A 27,501-nucleotide genomic window follows, 5' to 3' on the forward strand; every position below is an offset into this window, starting at 1 on the left:
TTTAGCTCCAACCCTATTCAAACAGACCTCCTTATCGAGTTCAAGTGATCTTGAAGACACTGATTAGTTTGTTCAGGTGTGTTTGACTAGTGTTGAAACAAAACTCTGCAGGGACACCGGCCCTCGAGGATCCAGTTTGCCCATCCCTGGGTTAGAGGGATACAAAGTTAGCGTTAGCTATACTAAAAGATCTGGGTGTTATATTAGACAGTAATTTAACTTTTAAAAATCATATTTCCCATGTCACAAAAACTGCCTTTTTTTCATCTGAGAAATATCGCAAAATTATATGCTATCCATCTCAAATGCAGAAAAGCTAGTCCATGCTTTTGTGACTTCTAGGCTGGATTGCTGTAATGCTCTGTTTGCTGACTGCCCAGCATCCTCTATTAACAAACTTGAGTTGGTACAAAATGCAGCTGCCAGAGTTATCAGGTCTAGAAAATATGATAATTTCACCCCAATTTTATCCTCCTTACACTGGCTGCCTGTTAAGTTTCGTATTGATTTTAAAATATTGCTTCTAACCTATAAAGCTTCAAATAATCTAGCTCCTGTTTATCTAACTAACCTTCTGTCTCGCTACAATCCAACCTGCTCTTTAAGATCTCAAAACTAAGAGCTTCAGGTAGTACCTAAAAGTCGAGTAAAGAAGGTCAAGCCTTCTCATTTATGGCTCATGAACTCTGGAATAGCGTTCCTGATAATGTCAGAGGCTCGGACACACTCTTGCAGTTCAAAACTAGATTAAAGGCCTATCTTTTTATGATACATGACTGTGCTTCACTCTTCTGTGCTCACATTTATATACAATATGAACAGCAGCTACGCTAATTATTCTCTTTAATCTCTATTTTCACCTGGGGATACTCATTCCGAGGCCCTCAGACTACACAGCGCCACTGATTCAATCAAAGACCAGTTTCAGTGCTTGGACTTTCAGTAGTGATTATTAACCCACACTGAACTTAAACACTGAAAACTGGACTGACGCTGTTTCAATTTACTATGATCTTCTATACGAAGCTGCTTTGACACAATTTACATTGTAAAATGGCTGTACAAAAAAAAAAAGTGTTCAAAACCCATAATAGGGGCCCTTTAACGTTACTCTGATTGGGTTTATATTGGTCAATGTGAAGCATAAATAGCACGCGTGTGCGTGCGTGTCAGAGTAGAGCTCATTAACACAACACAATCCATATATGGTCAATTATGGACCTTCTGATTCTAGGAGTATTTTATGGAGTAATAAATAAGCATAAAAACAGTTTCTGAAGATTTTTTGAACTTACCATAAACCTACTACTTTGATATCATAGAAAAACTTAACTTTTAAACCAATAAAATAGTAAAATAAATCTCATTGCTCAATATAAACACAGTAAAAGCAAATGTAATAATTTATTACATATGGTGAGGAAAACTGACTGCTAACACAAGATTTCAGACATACTTCTGCAAATGTTTCAGTCTAGCAAAAAAAACAGCAGAGCTACTGTTTTTAAAACAGATTTTGTACGATTCTCAAAGGAGGAATCAACAACTCTTTAAGAGACAAACTACTCAAATGCTTGATCGATGCTTGTTAAATGCTTTTGTTTCATAATCAAATGACCTACAGACATTTTAAATAGAATTACTGGTCAAAATGATCAGCCTAAGCACACTTCAGTTAGACTGGACTGGAGCAATAAGCGTGAAAACAACACAAACTATTTATTTTTCCCTTAAAGCAACATTTTGTGAATCAGCCTCATCCTCAGAGGCAGTCACTCTCTCTTCGTGTAGGTATTGCAGACATTGTGTGTGTTGTGAAGCTCAGGCTGGGCTCAAGTTGATGTCGTCATCTTTGTTGTCTTTAGAGGGTCTCTGGGGTCTGGGAGGCTCATCTTCTCCTGTGTCCTGCAGGTCTCGTTCAGCCTCCACCCAGCTCTGAGGAGCAATCATCCTTTTGGGGCCAAATGGAGGAGGCCCCAGTAGAGCCTCAATGTCATTGTAGTTCACCACCTCTCTCTCTAGCAGAGCATTGGCCAGCTGAACACACAACCACAGCAAACAGCAGTATACACAACAAGAAAATACATCATTAAGGCTATGCTATGTATTTCTAACCACAAAAATAAATATCTGAAAACGTGAACCATTGGTATTTATGTCTACAACCTGTGCATAAATCAACAGCTCAACTGATTTGTAATGTATGTTGCCAGATTGAGGTAAAAAAAAAATACTTCGAGATTTGAATATTTAGTCAATCATATCATTTAATGTGATGAGCTTCCTACAAGATCTGGCAACTTGACAAACATGGACAAAAAAGTGATTTTTCATTACTAGATTGGTCCATACACCTTATGGGTATTTCCTGGAAGAAATAACAAAATGGGAGGGTGGCGGGAGTGTAAAATACAGAAGAAAAATATCCCATTTTTCTCAGTGAAAATGGGAGTGTAGGCATGTATACTTCTTTCCAGAATTTCCAAATTTCCATAATAAGTGGAGGCACACATTTGGGCAGTTTTGTATAAAAACATTCATTAATTCATTCATTTATTCTCCTTCGGCTTAGTTTTATCAGGGGTCACCGCAGCGGAATAAACTGCCTGCATACAAATTTTTTAGGTAATAAAATAAAATATAAAAAAAGAGAAGCTACACTAACTGTCTATGCAATTATTTTAGTGAATCCTTGAAATATGTCAAGGCTAAGGAGAAGCTGTTAGTTTGTAAGTAAGTAATTGTATAGATCAGCTAAAAGTTTATCTGATTCTGAACTCATGAAACTATCTTCTTCTGTTGCCGCTGATAGTCTTGTGCCTACATCCTATCCTATCCTATCCTATACCAACAAGGTCAAAAACAGCAAACATAAATCAGAAAAAAAGAACAATGTTCTTCTTAACGGCTATATTTCTTACAGCTATCACATGTAACTTTTTTGTCAGCTGCAATATGCATTATACAACGCTATTATAAATGGCATTTTGCCATTTACAAAAGGTGCAGATATCAAAATAACATATTTACAAAATAAACTACAGTATATATTTTATTTGCACCACGCTTATTTGCAATTTAAACTTAGCTGAAATGGTGGCAGATATTTTGCACCTCAGTATTAAGGCTACATTATAGAAGAGTATACAATAAATCATATTGAGGTTAAATATTTCGTCACCTTAGAATTATAGGTTTTATCTGACATTTTTGTCAAAATTGAGTTATTCACATATTCTTTTTGAATGGCAACTTATTTACATTATGGGATGTGTTTTAATAAGTTGTTTACATTTTAAGGCTTTTTATTTAAAAAACAAAAAAGGTGTCTCTACAAAGTTGAACTCTAGCTTGGCTCTATAAGATTCTACCTGTGAGCCAATCAGCATTTTTAATGCATGCACGAGGCACGAGCTTTCTTTGTCATTTCACTGGACTGCTCCATTGACAGCGGGAAACACCAGAAAGACAAAATCACACAAAATCAATTAAAGTCAATTAAAGAATGCCGCACCACACACAATTGAAATGTGTGTAAATGTGATGATTTAGAAGCATTTCTTGACATTGAGATTCATTCATTCATTTTTTTTTCGACTTAGTCCCTTTTTAAATCTGGGGTCGCCACAGCAGAATGAACCGCCAACTTATCCAGCGTATGTTTTACACAGCGGATGCCCTACCAGCTGCAACCCAACACTGGGAAACACCTATACACACTCAATCACACACATTCACTATGGCCAATTTTAGCTTATCCAATTCACCTGTACCGCATGTCTTTAGACTTGTGGGGGAAACCAAACCCAGAGGAAACCCACGCAAACACGAGAAGAACATGCAAACTCCACACAGAAACACCTGACCCAGCCAAGGCTCGAACCAGCGACCTTCTTGCTGTGAGGCAATCGTGCTACCCACTGCGCCACTGGGTCGCAAACGTTGAGATGAAATGCTCAATTTTACATTGTTGAAAAAGAAATGAATATTTAAAAATTTGTATATTAAAAGTGAAATATTTTTATTTTTGTATATATAGTCAGTGAAACACTTTTCTGTGTTTAATAAACTCATTTGCTCATAGTCTGTTTCTTTTAAAGTCTATAAGTTTAATATTAAGCCTTGAAGAGCAAGTACTTAATTTATTTCATGGAGCATATAATTCAATGAATATAATTCAATCATTTATTTAAAGCATAAAATTCAATAAATATGAACATATTAGTTAGATAAAATTAACAGTTGTACTGGAAAAAATATTTAGTACAGCCTTGTATGCTTAATTTTAAAAGAAAAAAATATTCATCCTAAAACATAAAATAAATGTTACGCAAAGCAAAATTTTAACTCTTAAGCATTAACATGTTGTTACAACACTAAACTATATATTTTTATTGTATTTTATTGTATGAAGTAATGCTTCAATGAATGATCTGCCAGATAGAACCTTAAAATTCCAAGTGGAAAATGACTTTTCAGAATGAGAAGGTTCTATCTGCATTTACCGTGGTTTATTTACTCCAATTTGCAAATGTAAGAGAACTTTGATAATTTAAATTTAGAGAACCCTTAGGATCTCTGTCATGTTAATGTATGAAAGAGATCTGTTACACATGTTGTTTGCTATATAGAATGCAAAAACTTTAAAGCTCAATATCTCAAAATCATTCAGAACGCAGATAGAACCTTAGAATTCTAAGGTGATGATTTATCTGAGACATGTTGGCAAAATTGATCTCTCCTGACACCTACCTCTAACCAAAAACACCTATAAAACACCCATTGAACATTTAATTTACACTTTCAGATTGTCTGGCTACACCTTATTTTAAAGCACTCTTATTACAGTGTAACTATTTAACTACTTAATATATATAAATGAATTTCATGTGCTTACTATAGACATAACAATTAATGTAGCATAGTCACATGCAACAAACCATAAATCTAAGCTAAATTATAACTCTAACCATATAGTATGGACACCCTAACATATTAAAATATTTTTACAATATATATATATTTTTTTAAATAAATTCCTTTGCAATCTGCTAAGTGATGTCAAAAAAGTACAGATTCATCAAAATGAAAATGTAAATATTCTATATGACAGGACTTCCTTCTTAAAAGGAATAGCTCACCTAAAAATTAATATTTACTCTCTATTTTCTCTCCCTCAAGTGTTTCCAAAACTTTGAGTTTCATTCATCTCTTGAAAACTAAAGAAAATATTTTGGAAAAGCTAAAAGCCTCTAAACATTTGACTTCCAGAGTAGGAAAAACAAATACTATGTAAGTCAATGGTTACAGGTTTCCAGCTTTCTCCAAAATACTTTATTTTGTGTTCAAAAGAATAAAAGAGGCAATCAGATTTGGAAATAAGTAAAAGGTGAGTAAATAACAACAATTTTTCATTTTTGGGTGAACTATCCCTTTAAAAAAAAAAAAAAAAAAAAAAAGAGCCAGAAGATCTTACCAAAATAAGTTTGTCTCTGTTGTCCAAAAGCAGTTTCTCTGTATGCCTGTAGGCTTTTGCTATTAGCATCTTAGCTTCCTGAACAGGGGAGAAAGAAAGAAAGAAAGAAAGAAAGAAAGAAAGAAAGAAAGAAAGAAAGAAAGAAAGAAAGAAAGAAAGAAAGAAAGAAAGAAAGAAAGAAAGAAAGAAAGAAAGAAAGAAAGAAAGAAAGAAAAAAAGAAAGAAAGAAAGAAAGAAAGAAAAAAAGAAAGAAAGAAAGAAAGAAAGAAAGAAAGAAAGAAAGAAAGAAAGAAAGAAAGACAAAAGGAAAAAAGAAACAAAAACAAAGGAAAAGACAGACAGGAAAAGAAAGAAAATAAAAAAGTAAAAGAAAATGGGAAAAGAAAAAGCAAAAGAAAAGAAAGGGAAAAAAGAAACAAATAAAAGAAAGAAAGAAAGAAAGAAAGAAAGAAAGAAAGAAAGAAAGAAAGAAAGAAAGAAAGAAAGAAAGAAAGAAAGAAAGAAAACACACACACACACACAAGATTATTGATATTTAATGTTTAGAAAAGTCTCGGCAATATCACATTACAGGGAGGTCACCCTCACCACTCCAGCAGAGCAAAAACACTCACGAGGTCCATCTGCTGCTGGAGGCCTTGGCTGAAGGGTCTTCGTCCAATGCCACTCTGATTCTCAGAGTCAGGGAATGACACCTGACCCACACTGTCAACCATCCCATACTGCTTCACCATGGAGTACGCTACACGGGTCACCTTCCGCAGGTCGTCCTGAGCACCTGAGAGAAGTTTTAGTTATATACGGTTAAGTATGAACTAGCAAGCATGAACTAAAACCTCTACTAATAGGTGCTACTAATTGTTCCCAGTTAACTACTTCCTTTGAGTCAAATTATATAGTTGACCCAGTACAATTGTGGAGTCGTTTCAGTTTAACCATAAAAAGTGGAAGTTGATCAATTGTGTGTTTAAGGCCTGTAGCTGAATACCATAAGACTCCATTAATATCATCGTAAATAACTGTATTTATCTACAGTATGCTAATTACTCTATTATATTTTCTGCAGAGAGCAGTGCGGTGGCCCAGTAGGTAGCACTGTCGCCTCAAAGCAAAAATGTAGCTGGTTTGAGCTTTGTCTGGGTCAGTTGGCATTTCTGTGTGGAGTTTGCATGTTCTCCCAGTGTTTGCGTGGGTTTCCCCCACAAGTCCAAACACATGCGGTATAGGTAAATTGGGTAAGCTAAATTGGCCATAATGTATGTGTGTGAATGGGATTGTATGGATGTTTCCCAGTGATAGGTTGCAGCTGGAAGGGCATCTGCAGGGTAAAACATATGCTGGATAAGTTGGCAGTTCAATCAGCTGTGGCGACCCCAGATTAATAAACATACTGAGCCAAAAAGAAAATGAATGAATGAATTTTTGCAGATGCACTGCTCTATAAAATCTTTGCATTCAATACAAATGTATTAATTAATTAAAAATAGAGCTAATTGTTAGTTATTTAGTGAAAGATCACAACATAAATCACAAAAAATATATACATATATTTTAACTTTATTATTTGTAATAATTATTTTTTTATTTGGAGCATCATTCCTCTTGATGTTTACATCCTGCTTCATGCTGTTAGTATTCTTTCTCTCAGTTCTATTTCTTTCCCTGAGAGTGTGTTATGCAAGTGTGTAGATCAAGGGTGTCCAAACTCGGTCCTGGAGATTTTAGCTCCAACTTGCTTCAACACAGCTGCAAGGATGTTTCTAGAATGCCTTGTAAGAGCTTAATTAGCTAGCCTAGGTGTGTCTGATTGGGGTTGGAAATAAACTTTGCAGGACACCGACCCTCCAGGGGCCTGTTTCAGAAAGCAGGTTAAGTTAAAACTCAGAGTAGTTTAACCCTGAAATGAGAGAAACTCTGGGTTTACCGTTTCAAAATGGCAGGTTTGTTAAACTCGAGAAAGCATGGTAAGTCAAGCCTGTTTCTAAAAGAGAGTTAACTTTAACTCAGAGTCAGTTACCGTGGTAACTTACTCTGTGAATCTAACCTGGTCTGGAGCAGGTTTTATTCTCTAAACTCTGAGTTTCTGTCGGTCTCCTCCCCTTTTTTAAAGATGAAGCGCATTTCTCGCATTAGTCTTACATTTCCACAAACCTATTTTAGAGCTCATTTTGGAGATGGCCATAAAAAAGATTGATGGAAACGTCATGATTCACATAACTTTTGAAAATACGCATAATATAACATGTGCATAACTGAGTAGGTTAAACTTTTATTTGATAAGATGCACATAAACTACGAAGTGCACTTAACAAATTACAGTATGTACATTAAAAAAAGGTTTGTTGGAGATGATGATGAAAATGTGTGTGAAAGGACAAACCAGCAGACTGAGCACACTGCAGAACATCTTAAATGGCGTTTTAGTCATTCTAAAATGCCTTTACTGTTTCAGTATTAGTGTATATTATTAATTACCTCGGAGCGTCTGGAGCGTGTCAAGATCTCCGCGTCTGGCTTCAAACGCCCCCACGTGTTCATTGTGTGTCAATTGTCTTCTGAGGCTCAGGTACATTAATTAAATAAAAAATCATTGATGCAGCTTCTTCTACCGCAGTAATTCTGTTTTTACTGTTGATATTTGGCGCAAGTTAATCAGGAAGTGACGATTGTGTTCTCTTCGACTCTTTGGATAAAAACGCTGCTTTATTTTTAGGCGTTATTCCAGTTTTGCACAAATTTATGTAATACCCTATATTTTGATGGAAACACAGCTATTGCCTACATTTTTGTCACACACAGAACAAAGTCACATACGAGGCTTGTCCTTTTTTTCATAAATAATTAGCTTAACCTTCGACATGCACTGTTACTAGATTAATGGGATTATTATTCTGTCTAAATTATTTTATTACTGCTTACCTTCTTAATGTTATATCACTTGATCAATAAAAAGGCAGACACATAACAAGTGCACTGTTAAATCTATTAAAACTGATAAAAGTGTATAAAAGTTTAGAAAAAAGTCTAAACGTCACACATTACATTACTTATTTTATTATACTTAAAATGTTTAACTGCTTAAAATTAAATAAATACGCATTAACTTGGGCAGCTGTTTTCCCACGCTGTCTCTGTTTCACTGATGGTTGCTTCATTTTAAATATATACACTCATATTTGCTATAACTTTGCTTGAGCACATCAAGTTCAGCCGGAGAAAGAAATGCTGATCTCTTTTTTTAAGATGTTGCCATGGTCACTCGTAATGTCTGCGCTCCATTGATAATGCCCTTTTATAGTCACGGTGTGCGTGCTTAACTCTGAGTTGGTCTACTCAAAGTTGATTGACCCAATTCAGATCAGCTGTTCTGAAACCTAAAACTCAGAGTTTTTAATCTCTTGGTAAATCAACTCAGAGTTCAAGTTTAAACTCTGAGTTGTTTGAACCTCCTTACTGAAACAGGCCCCAGGACCGAGACTGGACATCCCTGGTGTAGATGTCAGTGTATAGATGTCATACCTGTGGTGACCTTATTGAAGGTGATGGCCTCAGAGGCTCGTCCACCCAATGCCATGCACATCCTCTCAAACAGCTGCTCTTTAGTGAACAAAAACTGATCCCTCGGCAAGATCTGAGCAAAGCCCAAAGCAGCATTTGTCCTGGGAGCTATTGAAACCTGGAGAACAGATCCAAAGACCCTCAATGCATTAGTATGTATCAATATATATAAATACATATATTTTTTATTTAAACACTCATAACGGCAAGTCATTAATCACTGACGAGACCCCGTTTACACTAATAAGTTACTGTTTTAAAATGCATAATATATATATACAGATGTTACTACTTCAATGTGTTCCTTGTGCCGCCATTCATACCGCGGCGACAGCGGTACTTGATGCGCCAGCAGCATTTGACCGCTGGGTGGCACTTTAACCACAGATATTCAGCTTTGCCTTTTCACAGTGCTTAACAGACTGTTCTGTAGGCGTAGCTTACTGTATGTGATGTGATGTGTTCAATTAAAATATAATTTTAATTTAGTTTTTCTGGTAATAGACATGCTCTTACAATATACTATGCTGTAGAAAAGATACATGGTGAGAAGTCAAAAAGCAAATATAAGAATTAAGTTATTAGCCTTCAGTGCCCGATTAAATTGCGTTGGGGTGAAAATAATGTTTTGATTACTTTGACTATCATGGCAATGTTATTATCTCAATTCTTAAACGTACGCATATGAAAAACAGCAAAATAATATATGTTATCCTGCCGGTAGAGCACATCACCTCACAGTTGTGAACTTGCGATCACCTCAACTTACATTTAAAATTTGTTTACCTGTTTATTTTAAACTTTTTAAGTGCAAAGAGGATTCGTTTTGGAAAATAGAATTGAAGAAATGAAAGACAACTAAAGTGAAAGCATATTCAGTACAAATAAGTAGTCTTAAATAAATAAATAAATAAATAAATAAATAAATAAATAAAGCAGTCTTTTAGTCTAAATATAGAGAGATGTAGTTTGCTATTTTGATAGGACTAAGACAAGATATTTTCATTTATGTTTTTAATTTACGTTTTTATTTACATTTTCGTTGTTGATTATATTTTACTATCTCATTTTATGTTTCAATTATAGAACATAATAATAAACGAATAATGAAAATAAATAAAAAATGAAAATAGGACATAAATTAAGTCTGGCAGGTTTATTTTTAATAATTTAGTTTCAGTTCCGTTTTTTGTTTCAAAACGTCAATGTTCTGCTTTAAAGTATAACGGTTTTGTTTTGTTTTTTTACTTAATGGCTCAGTAAGTTTTGTATTTTAATTTCATATTCGGTCACCTTGCATATGCGTGTGAAATATAATGCCGCATAACCGCGGAAAAAGAAGAAAAGGCTGTCAGTTAAAGCTAATCAAAATTAGCTATATTAAAATACAGCATTTATGTTAATACAGAGTCAGGCAGAGTGTGAACAAACTCAAGGCTAAGATATGCGCTTGTTTTTTAATGCATTTAAAAATAAATGCTATATAAATAAATGTTTTTTTTTAACTTTTTTTGTATGGTAAAGGACAATGCACATTATGTTATTGATGTAAACTTAGGCTAAAACTTACCATTGATAAACGTGACCTACCTCAAGCAGATCACTTAAAGTGTAATAAAAATAATGTTGCCACAGGACATAAACGAAGTCCCGCAAGTTTATTTTTAATAATTTAGTTTCAGTACTATCAATTTTTTTTTCTCAAAACATCAATAGCACCTTCAATAATCTAAACATTAAAGATGGACCGCAAGATGTGTTGAGTGGCTATATGTGGTGAAGAACGATGGCAAAGCTAAGTGTGATTATTGTAATAAACTAATAAGTTATAAAGCAGAGAGTCCCGACCAACAGGACTGACTTAGCATATGCGGTTGGCTCATTCTTCACGAATATAGAATTAAAATAATGGCGCGTTAGGTTCATTGTGCATCCCGCAGGTGCAACCAACAAGAGTTGTGCATTTTAGTTTAACTTTTTTGCGCGTTATAAGCAGCTCGGTGTTAGTTTTTAATTAAATATATCGAGCCGAAACTAAGCAGCGCATTCTCTCCGCCTCCTCCTTTATAACCAGCGGGACTGAAGCAGGAGAGACACTCCGACGTTCATAATCTTAGCTGATGTGTCGGAGTCGAAAGAATATATCAAAGAGGAATGTTCTTTTTACAGTGCCGATATGTTTAATCTTTTTTTCCATGTCATTTCTCTTCAGCAAATTATATTTTTAAAGCTGCTTGATTCTTTTAAAACCGAAAGCAGAGCCCGTCAATTGGTGTTTTTTCATAAGATACTCCTTTATTAATGTTTTATTTTATGAGTGTCTTTAATGTGCTTTTTAATAGTTTTATTTTATTCAAAGCAGCACCTAAAAGCGAATTTATCCTCAAATCGTGGCATGAGAGCGATGTCATGGCGCATATATTGCCTTTTTTTCTGATATTTTGCATAAAGGTTTTAATCAAAAGACAGGTAATTTAATTACTTTCGATGTGCTAAAATATTTGTTAAATAAATGTTATTTAAAAAAAGGCATTGTGCTCTGACGGGTAAAATCAGATTCTTTCTCTCTTTCAAGTTCAAAGCAAATTTGAATGCCAACGGATTTTAGATATGCATATACAAGACTATATGTAGTATATTAACATCAACAAATTAATAAAATAAGTAGCAAATGAGAAATAAATGACAGACAAGTTGATAAAAACAGACATTATCTCTAAAAGTTATCAGAATTGCAAGATTAAAACAGCTGAATATAGGCCTAAAATAAATCTAGAAAGCTTGCGCACTGATATTTATTCTTTTTTTTTTCGAATAACGAACAATTTCAACCACGGGGAGATACCAACAGCTTGATTTGCAGTATTTTCTAACATGTTAGAAGAGGGCAGCGGACATGGCTGCCGGTGTGGAAGCGGCTGTGCCCTCAGCAGACGGAGCTGCATATCCTAACTAAATAGTGCACTAAATACTCCGAGACAGGCACGTGCACACATAGGACTCAACCTGTGTAGTGCACATGCCCTTTTTAGTCTTGGATAGAAAGTGCCCTTCCAAAATGATCGAAAGTGCCCCCGCGACGCTGTCGGTCCCGCCCTTCAGTAGGCGCGCGACAATACCGCGTCAACACCGCTCTTCAATAAGTTCAGACTTCGCAAGTTTGATCAAGGCTCTTCTTCTCAGTTTGATATGGAAAACATACCGAGGACACGCGTCAATCTTCACAGGGAACAGTGTACTTTATAACTTCATTCACATCACCCTGGCTACGTTGTTTCACTTTCTCAACAATAAAATGTAAACATGACATAAGGAACTGCCTATTTTTATTTTAATATTAACAACTAAACAGACAGCAGAAATGTTGAGGCATCGTGCTGCATTATGAGCGTCATCTTCACTGTGTGGACATTTATAACAAAACGGAGCCGATAACAACTGTCTCCTTTCAATTTCAGTGAAAATACGAAACATACCCTCTCTTTTGCTGAATATCAGTTTTAATAATCGATAATGGCCATTATAAAAGTATAACATACAATAAGTTTATACATTATAGGAAATAAAGGCAAGCGATCAGTCAATATACAGAATAGGCTACGGTTACTCATTAACTTATCTTTGCGCTCAGCCAAAACACGTTACCTGAGAACAAGTAATAGATTCCAATGACCAAAGTCAGGGAATATGTCGTTAGATAAAGACAACAAGATGAATGAAATATCACGTTTAATAAATATAGTGAGATTAGATCCAGCGGGAGATGCTTGATGAGAAGTCCGACTAGCAGAGCTCTCATCTGGGTAGATGGGCTCCAGCGATTGCCAAAGTGTGTGTGTGTGGTCACGTGATGTGCGTTTTCAGCGTTTTGGTGTGGACGGAGAGCAGTTCAGAAACGCTGGGTAAAACGCGAGTGTGGACGCGGATCGTTTTCATTCTAAAACGCCGTTTTAAAACTAAAACGCACTAGTGTAAACGGGGCCTTAGGCTATTCTATCGTGATGACACCATAAAAGGCCTTCAATGCATTGATATAGGTAATAGGGATACAATGAAAAGCCGATTTCACTATTGACCCTGTTTTTATTCATTGACGGCTTCCCAACGCCGCAATTCTGTTGCGCGAAAAAAAGCTGCTGCAAATAAGCAAATTTATGACAATACACATTTAATAGTTTCATGAAAGTAGTAGCTGGTGTGCTTCATCTGCGTGATTCTGATTTGACATTCTTCTGCTAAACTTGCTCTGTGTTGAGGTGTAAATGGGCTGTGCTCTTTGCTATTGAGGCTAAGACATCAAGGTGTAAATGAGCTATAGTTCTCTTAGCAACTTTCAATTTTGAGGTGGGGAAGTGGGAAGAGGCAATTCAAATGTACCATCTCTAAAAATAAAAAGGCCGCTTCCGCGGCATTTGTGTTTAAAGATTATTACCCTATTTTTATTTTATTTTTATTAATTTATTCATTCATTCTTCATTCATTTTCTTTTTGGTTTAGTCCCTTTATTAGTCTGTGATCGCCACAGCGGAATGAACCGTCAACTTATCCAGCATATGTTTTACGCAGTGGATGGCTTCGGGACGGAGTGAAAGGAAAGGCGGAATTTGCCCCGAGTCTGGGAAAGATGGCTTGCCGTAATTACACTAGTTTTCCTATCGCACACATGCGCCAAACACATAAACAAATAAATAAAAAAGGGAAAGAAAACATCTAGCCTTGAGGTCTTTTTGCTTATAATCGCCCTTATGTTTCCGTTTTAAATGTAAGGCTGTTGCATAAAAAAATACAATTTTAATTTATAAGTTACTTTGCTGCGTCCCCCTTGATGTTTCAAAAACGCATAATAATCTACACACCATATTAAAGACACAGCAGACATAAAGGTTGTGTGTGAGTGCCCGAGCAAAAAAGGATCAGAAATTGATCACGCACGCACAGGAAAAAAGGCAATTATGCAACACATGACATGCATCGCTCTCAATTGACGGGCTCTGCTTTCTGTTTTAACATAATCAAGCAGCTTAAAAAATAATTTGATGAAGAGAAATGACAGGGAAAAAATAATAAAAAAAATAAAAAGATTAAACGTATCGGGACTGTTAAAAGAACATTCCTCTTTAATATATTCTTTCGACTCAGATACATCAGCTAAGATTATGAATGACGGAGTAGGCTATCTCTCCTGCTTGCTTCAGCAGCGTGTGTCCAGCTGGTTATGAATGAGGAGGCGGAGAGAATGCGCTGTTTAGTTTCTGCTTGATATAAAAACTAACACCGAACTGCTTATAACGCTCAAAAAGTTAAACTAAAATGCACAACCCTTGTTGGTTGCACCCGCAAGTTGTGTTATGTATATTTGTGGCTGTGAAGTTTATTAATATATATATATATATATATATATATATATATATATATATATATATATATATATATATTGAGATACTGAGCCATTACAAGAAAAAAAACAACAACAAAAAACTAAAATTTTACTTTAAAGAAGAACAGACGTTTTGAGGAAAAAAAACTGAACAGAACTGGAACTAAATTATTAAAACTAAACTTGCAGGACTTCGTTTATGTCCTGCGGCAACTTTATTTTTATAACACTTTTTTTTTTTTTTTTTGCCCCGAGTCTGGGAAAGATGGCTTGCCGTCATTACACCGATCGCACACGAGTTACATGCCTCAAACACATACATAAATAAATAAATAAATAAATAAATAAATAAGGGAAAGAAAACATCTAACCTTATAGGCTGAGGTCTTTTTGCTTATAATCGCCCTTATGTTTCCGTTTTAAAGGCTGTTGCATAATACAATTTTAATTTATAAGTGACTTTGTTGCGTCCCCTTGATGTTTCAATAACGCATAATAATCTATACACCATATTAAAGACAACAGAAAGACATAAATCTTTACAAATTACCTGTCCCCTTTTGTAGACTCAAAACAAGTGTCAAATCTTGAAAAAATTGCCTAAGCCATATTAAAATATAATTTAAAGAATTACATTATCGGATAAAACCGCATTAAATAAATAAACCAATATAAAACAAGCAAAAGCAAGCTATAACAGTTTAGGTAGGTCTATGTAGCCTACATAAATGAAACCGTTAAAGTCAAATTAAACTTTCATTTTACAAGATTTTTTTTTAAAAGATTTTAGATATTTTCTAAAAACAATAAACACCAGAGAAGGTTTAAATATTTATATAGTGGGTACGATGATAATAATTAAATCGTTCAAACAGAGCATTTTTTGGGGAGAGTGAAAGCAGAATGCGACCTTTTGATGAATTAGCTCTAACCTTTGACAGTTTTTTTTTCTTTCCGCGGTTATGCGCGCATTATATTTCAAATGCATATGCAAGGTGACTGAAATTGAAATTAAAATACAAAACATACTGGGCCATTAAGTAAAAAAACAAAACAACAGTTATACTTTAAAGAGAACTTTAAAGAGAACATTGTTGTTTTGAAACAAAAAAATAACTGAAAACTATTAAAAATAAACCTGCGAGATATGTCCTGCGGCAAAATTATTTTATGAAGCAGTATTCAACTTAAGCTCTTTAGACCATGCGCCTGACCGTTTCTTAGTGTTTCACCACAAGGCCTATTTTTATTATTTTTCATTATTTGTTTATTATTATGTACAATAATTGTGACATAAAATTAAATAGTAAAATATAATCAACAACGAAAATGTAAATAAAAAGGTAAATTAAAACATAAATGAAAAGGTCTTGTGTTAGTCCTACCAAAATAGCAAACACTGAAAATCTCTTTACATTTAGGCTAAAAGACTGCTTTAATTTTTTTAATTTAGGCATACTTAGAACATTTGTACTGAATGTTTGTGCTTTCATATTAGTTGTCTTTAACTTCTTCAATTCTATTTTTCAAAAAGAATCCTCTTTGCACTTAAAAAGTTTAGAATAACAATAAATCGTGTTAACAAATTTTAAATGATTAATAAAGGAATTATAATGCTTTGACTTATTGTTTAATCTCATTTACAAGCACAATAGCATATTTAAGGCTGCTGTGTGGGCTATTTCTGTCGGTTCGCATCCCGTCCCTTTGCGCCCCCTGGCGGCTCATTCTGCGGTCATACACTAAAAACAAAGCGGCTCCTATTTCAAACGGCGGCGGTATATGACGCGGCGGTAATAGTCACTTTGAACTCTCACCTACTGTATATATATATATATATATATATATATATATATATATATATATATATATATATATATATATATATATACATACAATAAAAATCAAAACTTGTTAGGTTATAAAGGTTATAAAAACTTATGGCATCTGAAACAAAAGTGAATTTATATCTGTTAGATGAGCATTTGATGCACTTTCTTAGTGACAGCTTTTGAGTTCCGCTGGAACTTTAATGTAGTATCAAAGACTACCAAGATACTTTTGATATTTTCGTTATGGATTAAGGGTCTACAATAAAGGAAATGATGATAATTATAATAATAATAATAATAATAATAATAATAATAATAAAAAAATAATAATATTAATAATAATAATAATAATACACATTTACACTTGGATCTGGATTCTTGTATGGCTTTTGTGCTGCCTTATACACATATAATTGCACGGTGCATTTTTACAGTATTCTTAAGGAGCATGGCTCAGTGCTGCTTACCTTCATGACAGCTTCAGTGTGTTCTAGCAGCCATCCAACTAGAGCATGACCAGATTCATGGAAGGCTACCACCCTCTGCTCCTCCTTCGATAAGATTTTACTCTTCTTCACACTCCCTACAAGTTACACAAAATCAAACAAGCAGTTGTCAAAATTCTAAATTATCCTCCTGTGGTTTTGGTTTTCTTCTTCAAATGTTTCCCAAACTATGTTTAACAGAGCAAGAAATCTTTTTACAGTATTTCCTATAATATTTTGTCTTCTTGAGAAAATCTTCATTTTATTTTGGCAAGAAAAAAAAGCTTTAAACCATTAAAGGTCAATATTATTAGCCCCCTTAAAAATTATATGAAGAGTTTGGTTGCGATAAACGCTATTTTTTGACATTTGTATTTTATAATTGGAAATCATTGTTCAGATGTACCTTAATCTATGTGTGAATTGCTGCCATTCATAAGATTTAAGAATGTACATTTTTGTTTATACTGTAGGCAAGCTGATAGTCACGTAGGCTACGTCACTGATCAACAGCTGTCTGTCAGTCAGAGAATCAAAGCTTCAGAGTCAAGCTAATGTCATGGATTTCGATGAAGGATTGGATCGGTCATTCCAGCTGCTGTTGAGGAAGGCATCTAAAGAAAATCATCAAAGGGAGAAGAACAAACGAGCAAGGCATTCAGGGGTTGGAAAACATCCGAAGATTAACTGTGGTCATCGTGCGAGTCATATTGGTCGGTGTCATGCCGGCAAACTGTCAGATGAAGATGAAGCCTTCAACTTCACAAAAATGTAAAAATAAAATAAACAAATAAATAGTGGACCAGGATAAAATACTCCTGCTTCTGTCAACAATACACAAATGCAGCAGGGAACGAATTTCCGCTGATGTCAAGAGGAAGGCCAGGGAGCGCCTTATTTCTTGCGCTCCTCCCCATCAAAAGATACCTGTCTGCAAGGCGACATTTCTAAGTGTCCTTTGTAAGTTTATTTTTAAAATAATTTCTTACAAGTAGCTGAGTAGCCTATCTGAAGATTTATTTATGCGATTGCACCTATTTATAGCCTAAAACCTTACATTAATTCTTGTTGTTGATTTATTATAAGGGATCATAGAGGGCACAGTTTGCTATGGAATAATAAACAGTTTTGTTTTTAAACAACAACCAATAAACTCTATAAGCCATTTTATCAATATTATTACTATTATTATTAATATAGTGAAATGACTCAATAAATATGACAGGGCGAGGTGAGCTTGTGTTGCAGACTCAGTGCAAAAGAGACAAGAACTTTGACATTGCGGCTCTGCCTGATCTGATCATATAGGTTTGATTTTCAGCAGTGATGTGGAAGGAGCCGCCCTCCACTCTTCCTTCACAAGTAACAAGTTGTTTATCGAACTAACTTAATCTTACTTATAAAACAAAACTGATGTACTAGCTTTTCTTAATGGCATTATTGTAGTAGAATATAGCCTAAGGTGAATTTATAGCGTTTGGCTAAAAATAAATTAAAAATAAAAATAAAAAGGTATGTTGTGTTGTGTACGTTCTGGCCAAAAATAACTTAGAATCTTAATATTATTAATCAAACTTTGTATATACTATTATACTGTTCCATATGATTTATGATGTATTGCTTTTTTAATGTTTGACAATGTTAAGATAAACAAAACGAAATTCTTCATATATATATATATACCATCATTATACAATAATTTGCCTAACGTATAGTTAAGCCTTTAAATGTCACCTTAAGCTAAATACCAATATCTTGAAAATATCTAGTAAAATATTACCTACTGTCACCATGGTGAAGACAAAAGTAATCAATTATTAGATATTAGTTATTGAATTAATATGTTTAGAAATGTGAAAAATATATATTCGTTAAACAGAAATTAGGGAAACAATACACTTCTGAACAAAATCTTAAGACCGGGAAAAACATTTCAAGTATTCACATTTTGCAATGGTGTATCGTAATCAGGTTGTAAGTACTGCTTTGAAATGCCAAATGAAGACACAGATACGTCACATAAAAAACAGAGAGTAGGTAATTAAATGAAAACTGCATTTAAACTCAAACAGGCTAGAATCAGCTGACTGGACCAGAGCCTTAAAAAGATCTATTCTGTGCAAAACTGGCTTTTCCTTCAGCCTGTAACACTTTCAAGATCTCTAGATGGCAAAGGCAAAAAGACTTTTTCCTTTTGAACGTGGCAGGATTGTTGAGCTGCACAAGCAAGGGCCCTCATTGCGCGTCATTGCTGCCGAAGTTGGACACAGTAAGACAGTCATTTTAAATTTCTTAAAAGATCCTGAGCGTTATGGGACAAGAAAGTCAAGTGGTAGACCCACAAAAACCGAGCCCGCACTGAGCCGGAGGATAAGGCAGGCTGTCCGAGAAGACACAGGCAGATCTTCAACCCAAATTAAGGCCCTTACTGATGCTGACTGCAGCCTAATAACCATAAGATGACATCTTCGAGAGAAGGGCTTAAAGAACAAAAAAAACGTCCTCAAAGGCCACGTCTTCTCCCACACCACAAACTTACCTGTTTGGAATGTGAAAGAGAGCACCAAACATGGGGCATTGAAAAGTGGAAAAAAGTTTAGTTCTCTGACGAAAACAAATTTAACCTGGATGGTCCTGATGGCTTCCAACACTACTGGCACGACAAGGAGATTCCACAGGAGATTTCTTCACGGTACAGTGGTGGAGGCTCCATCATGATCTGGGGTGCTTTTTCCTTTAATGGTAAAACTGAGCTTCAGATTGTGCAGGGGCGGAAACTGCTGCTGGTTAAGTAGACATATTGCAGCGGGCATCCCTCTTGACTGAAGGCCCTCATCTGTACAGCAATGACTGGATCTTTTAACAAGACAATGCTGCAATTCACAACACCCACCTGACAAAACGCTTCTTCAATAAGAATAACATTGCTCTTTTGGACCATCCTGCATGCTCCTCTGATTTAAATCCCATTGAGAACATTTGGGGATGGATGCCAAAGGAAGTTTACAAAAACGGTAATTTTTTTTTTTTTTAAACGCTAGATCCAGACAGTTGGTGACCTTCCTAAAGCCATCTTAACCACATGGAGCAATGTTACCCCCAGGCTCCTGGAAACACTTGTATCAAGCATACCGAAAAAATAGTTTGAAGTGATCAACAAGAATGGAGGAACTAGTCACTACTGAGTCACTTTTGACAATTTGAGATCCACTGTCATGTTTTTTGGCCTCTGGTCCTATTCTTTTGATCAGCTGATTTCAGCCTATTTGAGTTTAAATGCTTTTTTAAATAAATTGCTTATTGTCAGTTTTTTTGGCTTTTGCACCTGTGTCTTCTTTGGGTATTTCAAAGCAGTACTTCAAATACTACAAATCAGATTATGATCTTCCCTTCCAAAATGTGTATAACTGTAATGTTTCCCCCGGCGGTCTTAAGATTTTGTTCTGGAGTGTAAACAGGGGGGTTAATAAATTAGGAGGGCTAATAATTGTGACCTCAACTGTATATTTCAAATCAAAAGCACACATTAATCTAGCAGCTAGAAACCTGCAATGACTCTTTCCACAGCATATTCAAAGCTGAAGGTGTCGATGGACTTGAAGCCCTCTCTGGCAGCATGAAGGGCAGCTTCATTACAGATGTTGGCAATGTCAGCACCTGGAAAAAACACAACGATGTACAAATAGTATTGTGGCAGCCAGAACATGGTATTAATGGATTACAGGATTATGTCAAACTCTCACTTACCACTGAAGCCTGGTGTCAACTCAGCCAGGCGCAGAGAATAAAAGTCTGCTGGTTGTGTGAGCTTTAGGATTTTCAGGTGCTGCTCAAAGATTTCCTTTCTCTCCTATAACACAAGACATGCATATTTGATAGCAAGTAGCCTGATTAAAGAGAGTTAATAGACTCTGTAATATACAGCTAATACACGTGTAGAATGACCATTACGCTTTGAGTGTGTGTTAATTTTCAATGATGCCACTTACGTCATGATTTATGCCACATCCGCTATAATGTTTTTATGTCTTTTATAATAACCAAAGCTGCCTTTATATGATCAAAATTGCAAGAAATAAAAATCTGAAAAAGATTAGCATTGTTGTGAAGTAAAAAAAATATATATATACAGTTTATATTAAATTATTGTATATTTAAAGATGTAATTTATTCCCATGTTGACAAAGCTGAATTGTTAGCAGCTACTATTCTCATTTTTTGTCACATGAAATTTCAGAAATCATTTTAACATGCTGTATTGATGCAAAGCCCAAAAGTGAAGAATTGTTGTTATTTATTGCTTGATTATTCAAGCTACCTCACAAAAGTGCTCTGTTTGTTAACAGTTGTAGAATGTTAAAATAAGGTGAATTAAATAAAAAATAAGGAAGATCCTGGATCTGTTTCTTCGCTCTTCTTTATTCTTTTTTTATGTATTATAGAAGTATCGGATCAGGTATCGGTAGATACTCAAAATCAAATGACTCAGACTCAAGTGCAAAAAAAAAACCTGATGTGTAGTTTGCTAGACTAGGACAATATTGGGCAGAGATAGAACTATTTGAAAATCTGGAATCTGAGGATTCAAAAATAAAGAACCTAGTTGAGAAATTTGCCTTTAAATTTGCCCAAATTATTTTCATATAACTAATCAAACCATAAGTTTATACATTTACTGTGGGAAATTGTCATGCATCTGTACCTTTTTCTATATACTAAAGAATAAACTTTCATCATGGCCTATAAAATGTATTATTGATATATATAGCTATGATAAAATATAACTATGTGACAAAAGATTGCTTGTATGGTCCAGTGTCACATACATAAACAAGTTCTCTAATTATTTATGTTTGGGTTGAAACATAAAAGCACTTTGATTTATGATTACCTGAAGGGTTGGCAGGTCTATGAATATGTGCCTATCAAGCCTGCCTGGCCTCATAAGCGCGTTGTCCAGAATATCTGCCCGATTAGTGGAAGCCAAGACAATAACATGATCTGTTGTACCCATTCCTGGACAGCAGAGTAAATATGTAATAAATCAAATAAATAATATTAAATAAATAAAAGTATGAGAGTAATTAATAATAATATAACACTTTATTAAAGGTGCCTTTCTGGCAACTCAAGAACTCTGTATAATAAAAAACAAGACCAATTAAACAACAAGAAGAACAATATTAAAATATGCACAATGAGTTTAGATACAATTAAGTATTAAAAGTCAACTTGAATAAGTGTTTATTATTTGGATCTAGACTAAAAACTCAGTGTTTGGAAGGAATAAAAAACATTACAAGTATATATATATATATCTAGTATTTCCAATGTTGACTAGTAGCAGCATTATTATTTAGTCGCACTTCCGTAGTTCTTACCATCCATCTCCACAAGTAGCTGGTTTAGGGTCTGCTCCTCCTCTGTGTTTGAGAAACCAGACATGTTTGTGGAGCGTTTCTTCCCCACGGCATCAATCTCATCGATGTACACAATGCAAGGAGCTCGAGCACGAGCCTCTTTAAAAAGACTTCTCACCCTTGCAGCTCCAAGGCCTGGGATCAAAGAGATTTTACAGGTTTAAATACGAGCATCTGATTATGCCATCGGAATATTTTTCTCTGTATATTAATGAGTTTTAGCACATTAATGAGCATATTAATGAGTTTCTTTGCAGATGTAGAACCCCTGTCGATCACAGTCATCCTTTTCAATGAAATGTTGACATCTATAGACAGCCATGTCTGTTGATGTAAAGCAGGGGTGCTCACCCCTGTTACTGGAGATCGACCTTCCTGCAGATTTCAGTTGCAACCCATATCAAACACACCTGCCTGTAATTATCAAGTGCTGCTTCAGGTCCTATTAATTGGTTCAGGTGTGTTTGATCAAGGTTGGAGCTGAACTTACGGAAGGTAGATCCCCAGGATCAAAGTTGAGCAGCTCTGATTTAAAGTTACGATCAGAACTGCCATTATTTTCTATGTTTTTTTTTTTTTTTTAAGCTGAAACAATGGCTGAAATCTTTACAGCAATATGAACACTAATATGATTCATTCAGGGGTGTGTTTCCGAAAACCATCCTTAGCCAACTAAGGTCGCAAGTCATGTCATTACAGACATAGGTTGTTAATTTGGTGTTACCCAACTTCGTCGTTCCAATAAACATTCGCAAACTGCTTTGCAAACTTCTATGCTGGCAACTTCACCTCTGGAGCTGTAGATAGAAACAGCTCCAGAGTTCCTGGTTGTGTTCTATTCCCAATTATCCCCCTATGCCCTATTCCTCTAGAACAGGTATGGGCAAGCCTGTTCCTCGAGAGCCACCTTACTGCAGATTTCAGTTGCAACCCATATCAAACACACCTGCCTGTAACTATCACGTGGTTTTAAGGTCTTAATTGATTGGTTCAGGTGTGTTTGATATGGGTAGCAATTGAAATCTGTAGGAAGGTGGCTCTCCAGGAAAAGGGTTGGCCACCCCCGCTCTAGAACATCCTAACATTTAAACTTGGATTTATTTTAAAGCATTAAAATCATCACTTCTAGGTGTAATTTGCTTTCAAAGCATTTTAAAAGTTCAGTTTTAGCGATCTTCATGTTTACATTTGCGCTCATTTTGCATAGCACTTTAAAAACATTGATCTAATTTTCAACACAGCCGTGGCTCATGACGATAGCTATAGGTGACCTATTATTATAAAGCAGCATTTATGTTACTTCTCCAAAGCTTGTGAAAACAAAAAACATAGTACACATAAATGCTTTTAATTTATAGTGGGTTATTTATTAAGTAGCTGTACTGTATATGACATGGGCCTGTTTTTTTAGAACATTTCGGCAGTGTATTACATGTGTCAAATTGTAAAAGTAGACTTTTAAAATTTTTTTAAATAAATAGACAATATCCTACTTAATAATAATAATAATAATGAGTCATCATCATCATTAATATTATTATTAAAGTAGGATTTTTTATTTCCTAATAAATAATAAATTTAATTTCTTCATAAATAGCCTTATTATTTATTTATTTATTTATTTATTTATTTATTTATTTATTTATTTATTTATATGACTTATATATGAGATTAGAATACGTGTTAGCTTTTGTAAGTGATTTTATGTTTTAGAATAGAATATGTAATGTTCTCGATAGTATTTGTAAAGGAAACAAAAGCCCTATATGTGCCATTTACATATATTTCAGTTAATAAGGAAAGCGAGTGCAGGTTGGATTTTTTGTTAAATGCGTGTAAAAAAATATAATTTGCACAAAGAAAAAACTGGGTTCTTCTATAAAGAAGAAGTTGTTACTCCACCCCAGTTAGAGCATCATTATGGGCATCTTACCTTATAACTACTGTGGTTGAAACGATAGATCTGCTACAGAGAAACTACGGGTTTTGGGAAACACTTGTCATTATTTTCTCAAATGATGTATCGTCATATGATAGTTCAGCCGCAAGTTACGTCGTTGTTTGGGAAACGCACCCCAGGTTGGTTAAGTTTACATTTTCTTTTAGTATGCATTTGATAGATTGACTAACATTTTTTGTTTGCAGCTCTGTACATACGGTACATGTTTATCATAATTTTTAATTTTAACTTTTATGTACGCACTGTAAAAAGTGAAAACTTAATTTACAACTATATGAATTAGTTAGCTTTCACTTAATTTATTATAGTCTTCAATAATAAAGTTGGAAAAATGTAATTCTTTTAGGAGTAAGAAGTTGAAGTCATTTATTTAAGTAACTGTAAAAAAAATGCTGGCATCCACACAACCGATTTGTGTTTGCACCACCTGAAGGAATTATGTTAACTTATTTTTACAAATTTAAGTGGATTTACCTTAAAACAATTAAGTTGTGTCAAAACAAACTAAAGAAGTGTGTTGTCTCGACTAATTTAAATGAGTAGTTTGAGTGTACACCCTAACCAGGGGCGAGGGCTGTGAATTAGCTTAACGTTATATGCCCTATTTAAACAGCATCAGTTGACTTTATATAACAATGTCAAGTGTATTGCCCCTGTTAAAAAAAGAAAACAAACAAACAAATAAATATTTACCTCCAATCACCTCTACAAACTCTGAACCTGCCATAGCCAGAAAGGGCACCTGAGCCTCCGTTGCCACAGCCTTAGCAAGCAGAGTCTTCCCACAGCCAGGAGGTCCCAGAAGCAGAGAGCCTTTCGGAACCTTCGCCCCAAGCTGAAGGTATCGGTCTGGATTCTTCAAAATGAAAAAAAAAAGGCCTGTTCATAACGATAACTTTAAAAGGTAGCACCTTTACCAGCATCAAAATATCTTTACTTTCTTTACTGTCCACAAGTGGGAATTTATCTTTACCACACAAACAAATCAGCGTTCACATTACACATATCACAGGAAAAAACAACACAAATAAATTTCATGTCATCAGTTATATCACATTAAAAACCTCTATTTAAAAACCTATACATACTTATGACCTGGTTTTTAAAATTCTAATGGCAGTCGGCACATTTGGTCCACATTTTTCAAAAACAAAAAGAGTCATATACAATCTTTTAGTTTGATTAAAGATAAATAGTCTAGGTGACACAGCGGCGAAGTAGGTAGAGCAACTGACTCAGCTGAGGTTAAAGCCTCGGCTGAGTCAGTTGGCGTTTCTGTGTGGATTTTGCTGTTCTCTCTGCGTTCGCGTGGGCTTCCTCTGAGTGCTCCAGTTTCCCCCACAAGACATGCGGTACAGGTGAATTGGGTAGGCTAAATTGTCCGTAGTGTGTGTGTGTGTGTGTGTGTGTGTGTGTGTGTGTGTATGTGTGTGTGTGTGTGTGTGTGTGTGTGTGTGAATATTTCCCAGAGATGGGTTCCGCCTGAAAGGGCAAGCAGCATTAAAAATGTGCTGGATAAGTTGGCGGTTCATTCCGCTGTGGCGATCCCGGATTAATAAAGGGACTAAGCTGAGAAGAAAATAAATGAATGAATAAATACTCCAAAATTGCTGTAGAAGGCACCTTTTCAAACATTTCACTTAAAATGTTTCCAGAATAAAAATGTTCTCTAATATAATTTAAAAATACACATTCTATAAAATATGTTTTATCGTCTAAATATTCTTACACAAGTCACTAATAGGTTTTTCTTTCCTTTTCAAAAATGATGCGTGTGTAAGTCTTGAGTGTCCGATTCTACATCTCGTATGTACAACCAGGTCATGTCTACTTTCAAAATGGTAATTATTTATTTTCATTTCTCGCAAGACCACGGGGCCACATTAATAAACAAACATTATGAACACAATTTTGGATGTAAAAGGTATTTTAAACTATACATAACTGACATAACAGATCGGTAATCTAACTTTAGTAACTACGCATATACTATAAACATAATCTAAGACAGGGTATACATGTATTTTTACATTAGACATAACAATACTGTGATAAATATTAAAGATGATTTGTCAAAAAGAGATACTTTAAGGTTGAGGGAAACAAGTAGCGCAACATAATTTGTGGTAGATTTTTCCTATTGAGTCTTTGTAAGATGAGTTTAAGTAAAGCATATAGAAAGAGTGTTTCTACAGTTTCTTTAATAGGAGCTCTATGCGCCCTTAATGAAAATTTGGAAGCGCAAGACATAAATCACATGAAACCAAGTTAGTTATTTAACAAGATTAGCAACATTCAAGCAAACATTTATATTGGTAAATGGTTTAAATGTTGCTGGTATATCAAAATCTAATTATTTAGCCACAATGTACTTTAATAATAAAATAAAAACCTTCAAAGTATATATGCAGTTAAAGTCGAATTAGCCCTCATCTGCATTTTGTTCTTTTTCAAATATTTCCCAAATGAACATCCTTTGCTAAGTAGTATGTACTGTCATAAAAGAGTCTTCACTGACATTCAGTGTTTTCCAGCCTCCGGCGCCTAGACTGTAGCTCTGCACAAAACGCTTGGCCATAGGAGAAAAAGTTGTGCCCAACTGAGTCTGGTTTCTCTTGAGGTTTTATCCTTCACTTTCGCCAATTAGTGAAGTTTTTTTTTTTTTTTTAATCGCCGCTGTCGCCACTGGTTCAGCTTGCATGGTTTGGGACTTGTAGAGCTGCGCATCAATGGATTTGCTCTTTAGTGTTTGGGCTCTCAGCAGTGAATATTAAACCACACTGAACTGAACTTCAACTCTGAAAACTGGACTGACACGGTTTCAATTCACTATAATCTTCTATGTGAAGCTGCTTTGAATCTACATAGTAAAAGCACTATACAAATATAGATTAATTGAATAAAATATCCATAACAAAAGCCTTTGGACTCTTTGAGTCCAGCCCACACAAACAAAGAGAAGCCAAACTGCAAGTGTGAACTAAAACAATACTTCTATGGTTTATTGCCTTGGTGTAAACAGGCTGTAAAATTTGGCACCGTGCAATGCATCATTACTGTTGCAGTAACAGCAAAAATGCTCAAGGGGGCGATTGAGTTCCTTTAAATGTCTACTACAGCTGAACCATAGATGATATAATAAAGCTTTCTTTTGCTCTGCCATGTGACTAAGACTTTAAAGAGAAAACTTATTGTAAAACACTTAATTTTACACTATTTATTTACATGTTACCTTTGCATAAAACATATGCTGGATAAGTTGGCGGGTCATTCCGCTGTGGTGACCCCAGATTAATAAAGGGACTAAGCCAAAAAGAGAATGAATGAATGAACGTTACCTTAATGATTAGGTGTAATTACAAGCAGCTCCAAAACAAAATTACACACCACTAT

General features: G+C 34.9%; 1 protein-coding gene across 3 annotated transcripts in view; it reads right to left on the reverse strand.

The window, feature by feature from the left end:
- Window positions 1-1,380: 1,380 nt before the first annotated feature.
- spg7 (SPG7 matrix AAA peptidase subunit, paraplegin) overlaps window positions 1,381-27,501 on the reverse strand; it is a 37,555-nt gene continuing 11,434 nt past the window's right edge. For 2 of the 3 annotated variants that reach the window (XM_087261921.1, XM_087261922.1), the window contains exons 8-17: window positions 24,802-24,964; window positions 22,110-22,283; window positions 21,620-21,744; window positions 20,476-20,578; window positions 20,275-20,385; window positions 16,711-16,826; window positions 8,996-9,152; window positions 6,091-6,254; window positions 5,477-5,554; window positions 1,381-2,037 (exon numbers count right to left, since the gene is read on the reverse strand). In XM_087261921.1, the coding sequence (XP_087118047.1) occupies window positions 1,822-2,037; window positions 5,477-5,554; window positions 6,091-6,254; window positions 8,996-9,152; window positions 16,711-16,826; window positions 20,275-20,385; window positions 20,476-20,578; window positions 21,620-21,744; window positions 22,110-22,283; window positions 24,802-24,964 (1,407 nt within the window). In that variant the 3' untranslated portion in view covers window positions 1,381-1,821. Of the gene's footprint in view, window positions 2,038-5,476; window positions 5,555-6,090; window positions 7,329-8,948; window positions 9,153-16,710; window positions 16,827-20,274; window positions 20,386-20,475; window positions 20,579-21,619; window positions 21,745-22,109; window positions 22,284-24,801; window positions 24,965-27,501 lie in introns of all 3 variants that reach the window. The other variant, XR_015496285.1, reaches the window with a different exon arrangement.

Source organism: Danio rerio, chromosome 7 (assembly GCF_052040795.2).
Source record: "Danio rerio strain M-AB ecotype USA chromosome 7, GRCz13ab, whole genome shotgun sequence".
Lineage (NCBI taxonomy): Eukaryota > Metazoa > Chordata > Actinopteri > Cypriniformes > Danionidae > Danio > Danio rerio.